The 13,141-nt window shown below is 34.9% G+C and overlaps 1 protein-coding gene across 2 annotated transcripts in view; it reads right to left on the reverse strand.

The window, feature by feature from the left end:
* GABRG2 (gamma-aminobutyric acid type A receptor subunit gamma2) overlaps positions 1-13,141 on the reverse strand; it is a 99,798-nt gene that overhangs the window by 61,091 nt on the left and 25,566 nt on the right. For both annotated transcript variants that reach the window (XM_003934739.3, XM_003934740.3), the window contains exons 2-6: positions 12,262-12,413; positions 9,635-9,702; positions 7,321-7,541; positions 3,126-3,208; positions 464-601 (exon numbers count right to left, since the gene is read on the reverse strand). In XM_003934739.3, coding sequence (XP_003934788.1) covers positions 464-601; positions 3,126-3,208; positions 7,321-7,541; positions 9,635-9,702; positions 12,262-12,413 — 662 coding nt within the window. The remainder of the gene's footprint in view (positions 1-463; positions 602-3,125; positions 3,209-7,320; positions 7,542-9,634; positions 9,703-12,261; positions 12,414-13,141) is intronic.

The following is a 13,141-nucleotide window of genomic DNA, read 5'->3' on the forward strand; positions in this document are numbered from 1 at the left end:
TGTTATCCACTGATGAACAAGTTTAAAATACTAAACTACTAAATGGAGACTGAATCCATTTCCACTATGCTCACTTTTAAAAAAATCATTCTTCCTGTGTGAAATGTGGTGATTTCACTATATTATAAAACATATATATTATAAAATATACTTTCATTATATTATAAAACATTAAAAAAAGAGTACAACTAATAAATATTTTCTTTTTCCATAATTGGTATTCATTTTTCCTTAAATAAGTCAGGGAATAATTTACTAATCCAATTTGAATCCAATTTGCTCAAGTTGATAGAATATATTTATATTTATTCTACTTGAATTTCAATTACAATTTTCTCTAGAAAATTGAAACACTTCATTTAATTTTCTGATTATCATTCATAGAAAGAAACCTTCCAAACCATGTATATCACAATTTCAACTCTGAAAGGGTCACTTGAAATTCTTTGCAAGTGCATCTTACCAGAAGTTGTCTTCACTACTTCAGTCGTATTTCTTAGACCAACAAAAGAAAATTGATAAAGCCTCCAGGATCTTGTGTCACCCACTTCAACAGAACTTCGCTTCCATTGATAAACAATTTCTTCTCGTGGATAGCCATCTACCGTGAGATAGGAAAGCTCACATTAAAAATTATTATAAATTGGCATATTTGGCAACTATCATCTGTGAACAGGGCACTGAGGTAAAGGGTGTGAGCGATAGTTACAAGCTAGGTGAGGATCTTGGACCAAAGGGCATTGCAGTGGGGATGTAAATTACAACGACATCCCATCCTAATGGGAAATAACATTCAAAAGTACAAAGGTCAAATTGACTCTTGAAAATCATTTAAATGGCATAGAAAGTATACTACATGTGGCTTTGTATATGGCATATGGATAGTTTACATCATCTGGAATAGTGCATACAAAGTGACCAGTCTAGAATAAACAGTAGAAATACGAATAATAAAAGGCAGTCCATGGAGCAAGATTTCAGTCACATAGAAACAGAAAATAATAAGATCAGAATAAACTCAAAATTCTCCGAAGAATGTATTTGAGGTAGAAGATAGTCGGAGAAAACAACCTCAATTATTTATTATCTTTCTTTCTCAATTTGTCAGGATTCCATTTTAATATACACAGATATACACAATTAAAAGCAGCAGTAAGTAGAAATGCTAAGAGAAAGATATCAATGAGTTTGTACTAATAGGATAGAAAATATTTATTGAAAACCTCATACTGGGAGGCGAGATAAAGTAGTGGTTGTGAGTACCATTTTCCAGACATTCTACCCTGGACAAGTGTATATTTTTCCTCCTAAAGTGTCTGTTCCCTTATAGGGAGGATAATAGCACTTCTTTCATGGAATTGATGGTCAATGTATATTTGTTGAATGGACAAACATTATCATGAAGTCAACTGTAGAATTAACTTTTTCAAGAAAATGAATAAAAAACCAGAAATAATTTTAACAATTTGTCTACTAATAACGTTAATTATTACTTAATAATAAATAACAATAATCAAAGATTAGTTTGATTATGAACACTGATTGAGTACGTGGAATAGAATCTCACATATTTCCTCCTTTCTGTTCCTTTATCTATTATATGTTTACATTAATTAAAGAGGGGGAAAAAGGAGTCCCTAGAGAACTGTTGCAGGGGATAGAGCAGGCTATGATAGGATGTGATGAAAATTGAGAACAATGATGATGTACAGCCTGGGCAACGTGATGAAGCCCCATCTCTTCAAAAAATACAAAAATCAGCTGGATATGGTGGTATGTACTTGAAATCCCAGCTACTCTGGAGGCTGAGGTGGGAGGATCACTTGAGCCCCAGAAGTGAAGGCTGCAGTGAGCTGGGATTACACGATTGCATACTCCAGCCTGGGCGACAGAACAAGACCATGTCTCAAAAAAAAAAAAAAAAAAAAAAAAGATAATATGAGACAACTTTCTGAAGAGAATGTGCTGGTAACTGAATTATTCTGATAGCAACAAGTAACATTAAATTGTGTAAACTGTGTTTGTTTGGGTTGAGAGGACAGTTTTCAACTGGCCACCTGTTGGCACAGAAATCAACAGTTTTTGAGTTTTAGCTGACGCAAGAAAGAAGCAGTCTCACTTGGAAAATTAAAAGAAAGCAAGGCTAATCTCTCTACAGTTTGGGGAAGCTTTAATTTTATAATTAAATATATTTCATTCTTGGATTTGGTAAAATATGGAGTAAGTTTTATAATGATAATTTTTCTGAATAAATATGAAGTACAGTGATAATTTTTCTTTGGTTGCCTCTGGTATTGATGAAGTGATAAATAGGTGATGACTTCTCTGGTCATCAACTTTGGCGGACACCCTTGTGGAGAAATTACATTTCTAAAAACATAATTTTATAACCTCGAATCAGATTTTTATTTTGCCCAATATGCACAACTGGCAGACAAAAAATGTAAAAGGGTGATTGACCTTTCACAGATGCTGAACAAATAGTAAAGAAAATGTTCAGGGAAATTTAGGTTCTCTTGGCTTTTGTTCAGGCGGGATATATCTGTAAAGGTTACTAAAACATAATCTGTCTTAGATCATCATGGATCCCCTTGCCACATTCTATTATCTATCTGATAAAAATAATACATTAAAAAATAATGCTTTTATATTTGATCTTATTGTGTGTCAGGTAGCAGTTCACATATATTTTATCAATGAAATAATTTTGCTGTGCAGCAGGCCTTAACTGGCAGTGTGCTGCTATAGCCCCTTCCTAGGCCCATAGGAGAAAAAGGAAGAGGATATGTAATTAATGACTGCACCTTCTCTACTGAGTCCAGACTTGGACTTACAATTCATTACAAAAAAAAAAAAAAAAGGCTCTGGGCAACCACTGCCACTTTATTAAAAGTTTGCAATTCAATGAAACCTATTTGTAATTCCTAATAAAATTAGTCCTTTTGCCAGAACCATTTTACAGAGCAACCCGGGATTATGATGAGATAGACAGTCAAAATCATCAAAGTCAACAGCATAGTTTAATACAACTTTGCAATTCTTTATGCTTCTTTCAATTAATTAACACTGCAATCAGAAAGACTGTAGGTGAGAGAGGACACAAATAGAGAGGAAACGTTACTTACAACTGGAGAACTCCAAGGGGCAGGAGTGTTCATCCATTGGGAAGTTGTGCAATTGTAATTGGCACTCAGCATCAATGGTCAACCTAAGTAGAAAGATATTAAACATAAAATGGATTTTAGACATAATTTTAAATTGTAAATTTGCACAATTTTAAATGATAATTTGTTTTTGTTTTCTAGAGAAAACCTCACATTCTGATTGAAAACACAGTGTGTTCCCCGATGAAGAAATCCACCAAGCCCAGGAAAAAAATTACGTAAGACTTAATGTAATCTGTTCATTTTTACAGACCAAATGATAGCATCTTATTTACCTCAACTATATTTATTAAAGATTTATGATCACTTAAGGTTTTGGTTTTGTTTTTTCTCTTTGCAAATTAGTTGCTCAGGTGAGGCTGCTCAGTGAATATATTTAATTGAGCAGAACCAACTGTTTCAAGAACTTAAGCTCATTTACTATTTGCATGTAAATGAATGTTGATAATTCTAAGATCTTATTTGCTAATTAAATCAGGACCTTCTGTTTGTAAGAACTTGTTGGCTGTTAGTTTTAATTGCTAAAGGTGAGTTTAAAAATACCTGTTACACAATGGCATGGCATACATTCTACACTACACTGTCACTAAATAGGATATTCTAGAGGATGTCATTAAATCGGATGTCATTAAATAGGATATTATAGAGTAGAAGAAACTTAATAGCAAACAAGAAATGTTAAATGCACATACACAGACATATTTGAAAAATGTTTGCCAGTAAGTTTTCATTAGTTTATGTATGCAGTGCTTATTAAAGCATACAGATTTTCTGAGTCTCAAGTCTTGGGCTGGAACTCCAGGAAAGAGAATTGAAAGTCAGATGTCTTGACCACATTTGGATAATAAGTGTGAATATGATCTCAAATTATAATGGTAATGGGTTGATTATTTTTTAAATGTCATATTTTAGCTATATTTCTTACATTATACAGATATTACTGTTGATGTGGTGAAATTATTATTTTATGAAAATTTATTTTTAAGAGTTCATCCAATTAGTATAATTTTTAATTGAAAAGAATTTAGAATGTATTATTCTATGACACAATGGAGCAATTACTGATGTTAAAATATATCTAATAATTACTGATCCCTTAATTATCTATGAAGCATTGGATAGAGTGAACTGTTTCCTCATTTAATAAGTGTTATTATGTATTCGTTCTTCTTGAACTCTTCCAAAGTCTTATAACTGGAGGCACAGTTGAAATTTGGACCCAGGATTATCTACCTTCAAAGATGGAGATTTTAATCATTGTTACTGTATATTTATATGCTCTTCAAAGGGAAGATTAGTTTTACTCATAAAGGAAGTTACAATTAAATTTGATATTTTAATAGTTTACTCCAAATTAAACTGGAATTATTAAATGAAAATAATATAATTGCAGATACAAACACAGATACAATTATAAATGTCTTTGGGCATGCACAAAAACACACAAACACACTCATAGCTCATTTTAGATAGCCAGAACAAAATCATCTCTAAATATAGACTAGTAACAATTAAAGCTTTGATTGAATCTCCATTAGTGACACTTTTGAGATGGCTTTAATAATTAACTAATGCAAGATTCCACAAATTAATAAAAGTCCAAAATGACTACAATGTTATGAGAACAATAAAGTCATTTGAGATAGCATGATTGATTTCATATTTAAAAAGCTGAACTGAGCTCTGATGTATCAGGGGAATTTTGTACCCACTAGATTCTGAATTCCGGCATTGGCCAGACACCATGGCTGACGCTTATAATCCCCAGACTTTGGGAGGCTGAGGTGCAGATATCTTGAACCCAGGAGTAAGAGACCACACAGGCAACATAGTGAGACCATCGCTACAAAAAATACAAAAAGTCTTAGCAGGGCATAGTGGCATATGCCTGTGGTCCCAGCTACTCAGGAGGCTGAGGTGGGAAGATCACTTGAACCTCTGGAGGGCAGAGGTTGCAGTGTGCTAAGATCACGCCACCGCACTCCAGCCTGAGTGACAGAGTGAGACCCTGTCTCAAAATAAATAAAAATAAATTCAGTTATTACTATATCTCTAAGTTGATTAAACCCATGATGAATATAAAAGGCATGGAATGAATTTATTTTGGACTTGTGGCTATTTTTTTCCTAGTAACTGATATAACTGATAAAGGTTTTGGAGCCATTTTCAAGTATAATATTTTGTATGTTGAGCAAACACATTTAACATGAATCATTTTGAAGATAGACGTTCTCAGATATGAAGATTTAGAATTGTAGTATTCTTATTTTGATTGAAAATGTATGCAAATAATTTTAATATTTTCTATGTTTACTATGTATCAGGCTCTAGGCTAATCACTTTACTTATTACCCTATTTTGTCCTTATAGCAAATCCATAACATCAGAATAAATATCTCTGTTTTATAGAAATTAAAGAAATGAAAGGTAAAAGAGTCTGCTCAATTGTGGTGTCAAGGTAGGAGGAGAGACAGTACAGAGTGGGACAGCGTGGTTGTGCTTTCCTTCCCAATAATTTCCATCAGTTCTCACTTATTTTTTCTAAATAAAAATGTGACTATGTAAAAACATCATGCTTACCATACAAACAAAGCTTCTAACACCGAATGTCCTGCTACCAGATAGCTGTCACTTTACATAGAAATGCTGGAGAGTTGCCTTAGTTCATACAGATAGTAAGACAGAGAGCTAAGAACCAAAGTCGATATCTGATTCCTAAGCCTATGTACTTATCTATTATTCTGTCTAATAATGTACTCCCACCAATGAGAAACTTCAATGTAAAAATGTTTTAAATGCGATGTATCAAGGGCTAAGATAATGGCATAAAATCATTATTTTATTAAAGTAGCGTTTTACTCTAATTTCAAAATTTAATTTCAGAATTTAATTTCAGAGGCTGAAAGATAACTCCTTCAACTTTCTCCAAAGACAGACAATAAATTAAGTTAAACAGCCTATTGGCCGGGCGCGGTGGCTCAAGCCTGTAATCCCAGCACTTTGGGAGGCCGAGGCGGGTGGATCACGAGGTCGAGAGATCGAGACCATCCTGGTCAACATGGTGAAACCCCGTCTCTACTAAAAATACAAAAATTAGCTGGGCATGGTGGCGCGTGCCTGTAATCCCAGCTACTCAGGAGGCTGAGGCAGGAGAATTGCCTGAGCCCAGGAGGCGGAGGTTGCGGTGAGCCGAGATCGTGCCATTGCACTCCAGCCTGGGTAACAAGAACGAAACTCTGTCTCAAAAAAAAAAAAACAAAAAACAAAAAAAACAAAAAAAAAAAAACAGCCTATTAACATAATGGGAAGAGGGGTGCCAGGAGAAGAAACGCAGTAGATTCTAGGTGCTTGCTATTGTGAAGCTAAAAAGAGAAGGATGTATGGAGACATACACATCAAAACTTCTCTTTTAGCAATTATTTTATTCAAAATAAGTATATTTCCAAGCATAAGAGCTGGCAGTCCCAAGGATGACTAGTTGTGTTTTAATTTTTGTGTTCTAAAGTACCAGGACATGCACACACATAAAAACCAAGATAGATACAAGGCCGGGCGTGGTGGCTCACGTCTGTAATCCCAGCACTTTGGGAGGCCGAGGCGGGTGGATCACGAGGTTAAGAGATCGAGACCATCCTGGTCAACATGGTGAAACCCTGTCTCTACTAAAAATACAAAAAATTAGCTGGGCATAGTGGCGCGTGCCTGTAATCCCAGCTACTCAGGAAGCTGAGGCAGGAGAATTGCCTGAACCCAGGAGGCGGAGGTTGCGGTGAGCCGAGATCGCGCCATTGCACTCCAGCATGGGTAACAAGAGCGAAACTCTATCTCAAAAAAAAAAAAAAAAAAAAAAAAAAAAGATAGATACAAAGCTCAGATGATCTTGAAAGGCAAAGGAAATTTTAGGTCAGTCTTGAGAAAATAATTTTCACAATAGTTGTGGAAATAAGCTCTGCCTATAATTAGTGCTTTGAAAAAACTCATTGATAACAGAAAGAAGAAAACTAATTGTGGTGATGTCATATACTATTTGATCAAACATGCCAACTCTGATGTAGTCTTTAAGTTTCTTTCTTTTTTTAGAGACTTATTGTTGATTTTTGCATTTTTTTGTTTGTTTTCTTCTAACAATTACTCCTTTCCTTTCACAACAGAATACCTTAGGGTGTAGAGCACTCGACCATCATTCCAAATTCTCAGCATCCTGTTGGGGGTGGTGATCCAGTGTGCATCAGCCTTTTTGGAGTTTCTGAAGAAAGTGTCTGGAATCCAGATTTTCCCTACCATGTTGCTGTTCAATCGGAGGACTTTAATGGTGCTGTTAAATTTCAAACGTCTGTCATACCATGTTTGCGCAAAAAATATATCAATAGTGTATTCCTGTTTTTTTAAAAAATGATAAAACAGAAAATGTGTACACAGTAAGATTATATTGTTAAATATCAGTATATTTCATTCCTGTTCTCTTTGCCAATATGAAGCAAAGCTATCTTGCCTTTGAATAGTCCAAAAGAAAGCTAGAGTTTTGCTGAGGAGTATACCATCTCACTTGTCTTTTTGTAGCTATGTTTGATACTTATATGAAAAAGTAGACCCGTCAAAGTGATTTCTGGCAAAAAAGCATAGCCTTGATACAATCCGTTACTTTCTATGTCTATAGAGCAGTGTTGTCTTGGGCCAGCTAATTCCTTCCCATGAGGGCTGTTCTGTGCATTGTGGGATGTTTAGAAGCAACTCTGGCCTTTACTCCTTAGATGACAGTAGCAACCCCCAAACCCACCCTCAATCCTGCCAAGTAATGGCAACTAAAATTGCCTCCAGAGATAGTCAAACGTCTCCTGCGGGGGAAAATAAGTCCAGATTCAGAACCATTGCTGTAGAGTGAAACAAAGTTCAGAATATGAAAAAAGTCCTAAGCAGGAAATCTGGACGTTCAGTTGGGCCTATATTAAAATGCGGGTCCTGAGGAACCTAACTGGATAGTCCTTGTTAGGACAGAAAAGGGGAATCAACAAAAGGTGCTTTGCATCATGCCTGGTAGATAGCAAACACCCAGGAAAAGAGAGGGTTTTTCCCCCCCCACTATTTATTTATAATGTTCTTTTCTCTAAACGAGATGAAATTAATGAATTAAAAATGATTCCTAATACTGTGCTAATCTCTATCACAAAATGCATTCTTAAACGCTATAGTGACAAATTACTATAATTATTTCCATCAAGTATACATATCACTAAACTGGAGAGAGCTCGACTTCAGCAAAAGAAAAGCAGATACAGTGTGAAATTCAGACCATTAAGGCTGAGTCTTTTGCCTCATTCACATTGTTCTGTTTTCTTTCCTTGCACCACCTCCCACTGAGTGTCATTGCGATTAGCTACAGTTCTACTCGGGTAAGCCATTTCACCCTTGTTCACCATTTAGTTTCATTTTTACAGCCTACAAGTAATGAGAAAAGAACCTGTTTTATGAAATCCCTTGTCAACCAATTAGGGATGTGCCAGTAGAAAGAAAAATTAATTAATTTCTATTCTACATTTTGGTCAGAAAAGCCATGAATAAAAAACTTTGATTCTGAAAACCAATATTTCACAAACTGTGATCTTGGAGCAGTGCTGGGGACTGTTATTCCTAAAACAAGACAGTTCTGCATCTAAATTAACTACCTATATAGCTTCTACTTCTTAGAGATTTATATTTTATATAAGAACTCTAAAGATTCTGCCAATGATAGCTACAAAGAAGTTAAAATTTGTTTAATGATTAGACAAGCAAACTTAATGAGCTTGGAGTATGCAGGTGATGGTATATCACCTCAATTAAATAGCAATCTCTGTTTCTGACTTAGCAGAGTATCTTTATTGCTAGCTTGGTAAATGCCATTTTAAAGTTAGAGTATCACTATAATATATCATATTATACTCATATTGTATAATATAGAATATTATTATATTACATTATATTATGTTGTACTCCATTCTGCTCTACTATATTTTACATTCTCTGTTATATCATGGACTCCATTCTAGTTTTGTATTTCACATTTGGGTAGAAAGTGTTACATTAGGAACAGAATTACTTTCATTATTACATCTGACACACTAGTTTGAGAAACATTTCTGATTTGAAGAAACTATGCTATTCTCACACCTTTAATAGTCTAATAAGTAGTGGAGTACTATATCTTATTTTGTAGAAAGTAGCACTTGGCAAGTAAACATCAATTGTTGAATTTCAACGGCATAGCAAATTTACACTAATTGATTATATATATGATCCTATTTAATTCTCATAACAAAAATACCCAAAAATTAATTATATTACAAGAAAAAAGGATCTGGAAGAATATCTTTCACTTCAAAAGTTTTAAATTTAAATTCTTTTGCTGGCATGTTACTTACTATTTCCATGACACCACATTTTCTCTCAAACATGCTAATAAAATAGACAAAGAATTTTATTTGCAAACTCACCATATTGATAGCATTCACTGGACCAATGCTATTCACATACATGTCTGTGTGAATTAATGTTGGTTTCACTGTAAAGAGAAACAGAAATGTGTGCACATAGAGAGGTAAAAGATTTTAATGCTTTAATCTTTGTTTTCTAGAATAGATTTATTTAGCTACATTAGAAGTAATTTATTCATAACTAATTTGGTACCAGTTACTAATTTGCCACATTTGAATAACTATTTTGTTTTCAAAGAAATATCTTTTTAAAGCATGCACATGCAATAAGCAAGCATAGTAGATTTTTGAAACCAATTATCCTTTTAAAACTAACATAAAAATGAATAAATTAGAAAATGCTGCCCTTAGCTTTTCTCCGTCTTTCTCTCAAATATTTTGAATTTTACCGTGATTCCTTCAAGCTCTGAAATTGACTTGGACATGTCCCTGACTTGACCCATATAGAAATATAATTTCTTAATGACTCAGAAAAAAATATGCATTAGGAACATGAAGTGGACATAAAGATCAAATGGATAATATAAATTGTTTTTGGATCACAGTTCCCTGTTAATTTCTTTTATGACCACATTATCCTCATAAACCTCTCACCAACACAAAGTTAATCTTCCTTAATGATTTGTTGTACACTGTGATGTCATAGATAATATGAGAAAACCATATGGAAATCCATTATACACCTATTGGTCAGAGATGAATGATATTAAAAATCTGTAGTATGATATCCATGACCAAATGGATGGCCTCCATTTTTATTTAACATTTAATGAACAAACAGAGCATTAGTCTCTTCTTTATTTATTTTCCTTGAAAGTATAATATCCTAACTCTCTGTGGTAGATTGAATTCTCTATAACTGGTATTCACATCCTTGCCTTTTCCTGGGTGAGGCTATTCCTCCCCCTCTGGACTTTAGGCTTCACCATCTGATTGGCTTTGCCTAATAATATATAGACAAAAGTGAGTGTGCCAGTGCTCGACTAAGCATTCAGCATTATGAGCTTCTGCTTACTCATCAGCTGCTTTCTACTGCTATGAGAAGGGTTTTCCTAGCAAGCTGCCAGTCTCAGGAGTAGAACGAGAAACATGTACAGTATAGTTGCCCTAAATAAGAAGCTCCAGCTTGCTTTAGCCTGGATTAGTATATCCCCCAGGGGAGTGTTACAGAAATGTTTATTGTCATATGCCATCGAGATTTTGTGGTTGTTTGTTACACAGCAACAAGTAAACAATATATCCACTCTTTACTGTTACTGTTTTGTTTAATTATATATATATATATATATATTTAATTGCACTTTAGGTTCTGGGGTACATGTGGAGAACATGCAGATTGTTGCATAGGTACATACATGGCAATGTGGTTTGCTGCCTCCACCTCCCTGTCACCTATAACTGGCATTTCTCCCCATGTTATCCTTCCCCAACTGCCCTACTCTACTGTCTCTCCCATATCCCCCCCAACAGACCCCAGTGTGTGATGCTCCCCTCCCTGTGTCCATGTGGTCTCATTGCTCAACACCTGCCTATGAGTAAGAACATGTGGTGTTTGATTTTCTGTTTTTGTGTCAGTTTGCTGAGAATGATGTTTTCAGGTTCATCCATGTCCCTACAAAGGACATGAACTCATCGTTTTTTATGGCTGCATAGTATTCCATGCTGTGTATGTGCTACATTTTCCTTGTCCAGTCTATCATCGATGGGCATTTGGGTTGGTTCCAAGTCTTTGCTATTGTAAACAGTGCTGCTATGAACATAGGTATGCATGTATCTTTATAATAGAATGATTTATAATCCTTTGGATGTATACCCAGTAATGGGATTGCTGGGTCAAATGGAATTTCTATTTCTAGGTCCTTGAAGAATTGCCACACTGTCTTCCACAATGGTTAAACTAATTTATACTCCCACCAACAGTGTAAAAGTGTTCCTATTTCTCCACATCCTATCCAGCATCTGTCGTCTCCAGATATTTTAATGATTGCCATTCTAACTGGTGTTAGATGGTATCTCAATGTGGTTTTGATTTGCATTTCTCTAATGACCAGTGATGATGAGCATTTTTTCATATGTTTGTTGGCCTCATATATGTTTTCTTTTAAAAAGTGTCTGTTCATGTCTTTCACCCACTTTTAAATGATTTTGTTTTTGTTTTTGTTTTTGTTTTGTAAATCTGTTTTAGTTCTTTGTAGATTCTGAATATTTAGCCCTTTGTCAGATGGGTAGATTGCAAAAAATTTTTTCCCATTCTGTTGGTTGCCGGTGCACTCTAATGATTGTTTCTTTTGCTGTACAGAAGCTCTGGAGATTTTTTTTTTTTACCTTGCTTCATAAAGGGATCATTGTTTTTCCTCCTACAGCCTCAGTCTGAGATATCTAGGAATATTTGAATTTCTAGCTCTAGCTCTCAAGCTTCACTTAAAAATAATATTTCTTCATTTTAAACTTACTGACACCCCTCCCACTCCTAGGCCTGAATACTATTTAAACACTACTTTTACAACACATAAAAATGTATAATTTAAGTCTTCCTTGTTCTTGAACTGCACTGATTATTTTTTCTAATAAAGTAGATAATTTTATGTGACTCTATCTATAGCACAACACAAAAGACTTTAACACACCTCCTATATCAGGCCGAAGTTTATTGTCATATCCTTCCAGCAGGTTGTTTAAGATGACAGTGACATCACCCTCGGGAACTTTTGGAGTCAACACCCATGTTTTGTTAGAAGCATAATCTTCATAGTCATCATCAGATTTCTGGCTAGTGAAGCTAAGAAAAAAATATTGGTCAAAAAACACATAGGATACATGCAAGTTGACTTTTATCCACAGACCACCAGTGGAAAAGAAGAAATAAAACAGGATTGAAACAATGTTTACATTGAAAATCTCATCTGAGGGTTATTCTAATAAAACTGCATAGATGGAGACTAAATCTATTCAAGTGCACACTTTAGTTTTTCAGAATTCTTTGCCCTCCCAGGTACAAATACACCATGTTTTGCTAGTTATGTTTACTTTTCCCATATTTGATGTTCTTTCTGCCTACTTCCCAGCCTCCTGAAGTAATTATAAAAAAAAAAACTATGTGTGAAAGTGATGGCTAAATGATCATATGTAGTCTAAGAACTCAGGTATAATGTCTCCTCTTTCCTCCTTTGAGGAGTTCACTTGCCGCAACTTATTAATAAAGTAAGAGGCTGATAATTAGATTCCCTCCCATGAGCTGCCAGACATGCCTCTCCCGGCTAAATTGAACACTAAGGAGAGAGCTCAGTCTCTCTGCCTTTGCTTCCCCCAGGGTGTGTTTATGCGTATTTTTTCCCCTCACTTGCACTGAAGGCAAGTGCGGTTCATTTATCTTTGGTTGTTAAGAGCCTGGTACTATGAAGAAAAATGTGGTTACAGACTTTAAATCACTCTTTATCATGGCAAAGGTTTCTAGGTTGGAAACTCATACCGATGGTTAATGTACCACAATCATAGAAATGAAATGAC

This window comes from Saimiri boliviensis, chromosome 20, assembly GCF_048565385.1.
Source record: "Saimiri boliviensis isolate mSaiBol1 chromosome 20, mSaiBol1.pri, whole genome shotgun sequence".
NCBI lineage: Eukaryota > Metazoa > Chordata > Mammalia > Primates > Cebidae > Saimiri > Saimiri boliviensis.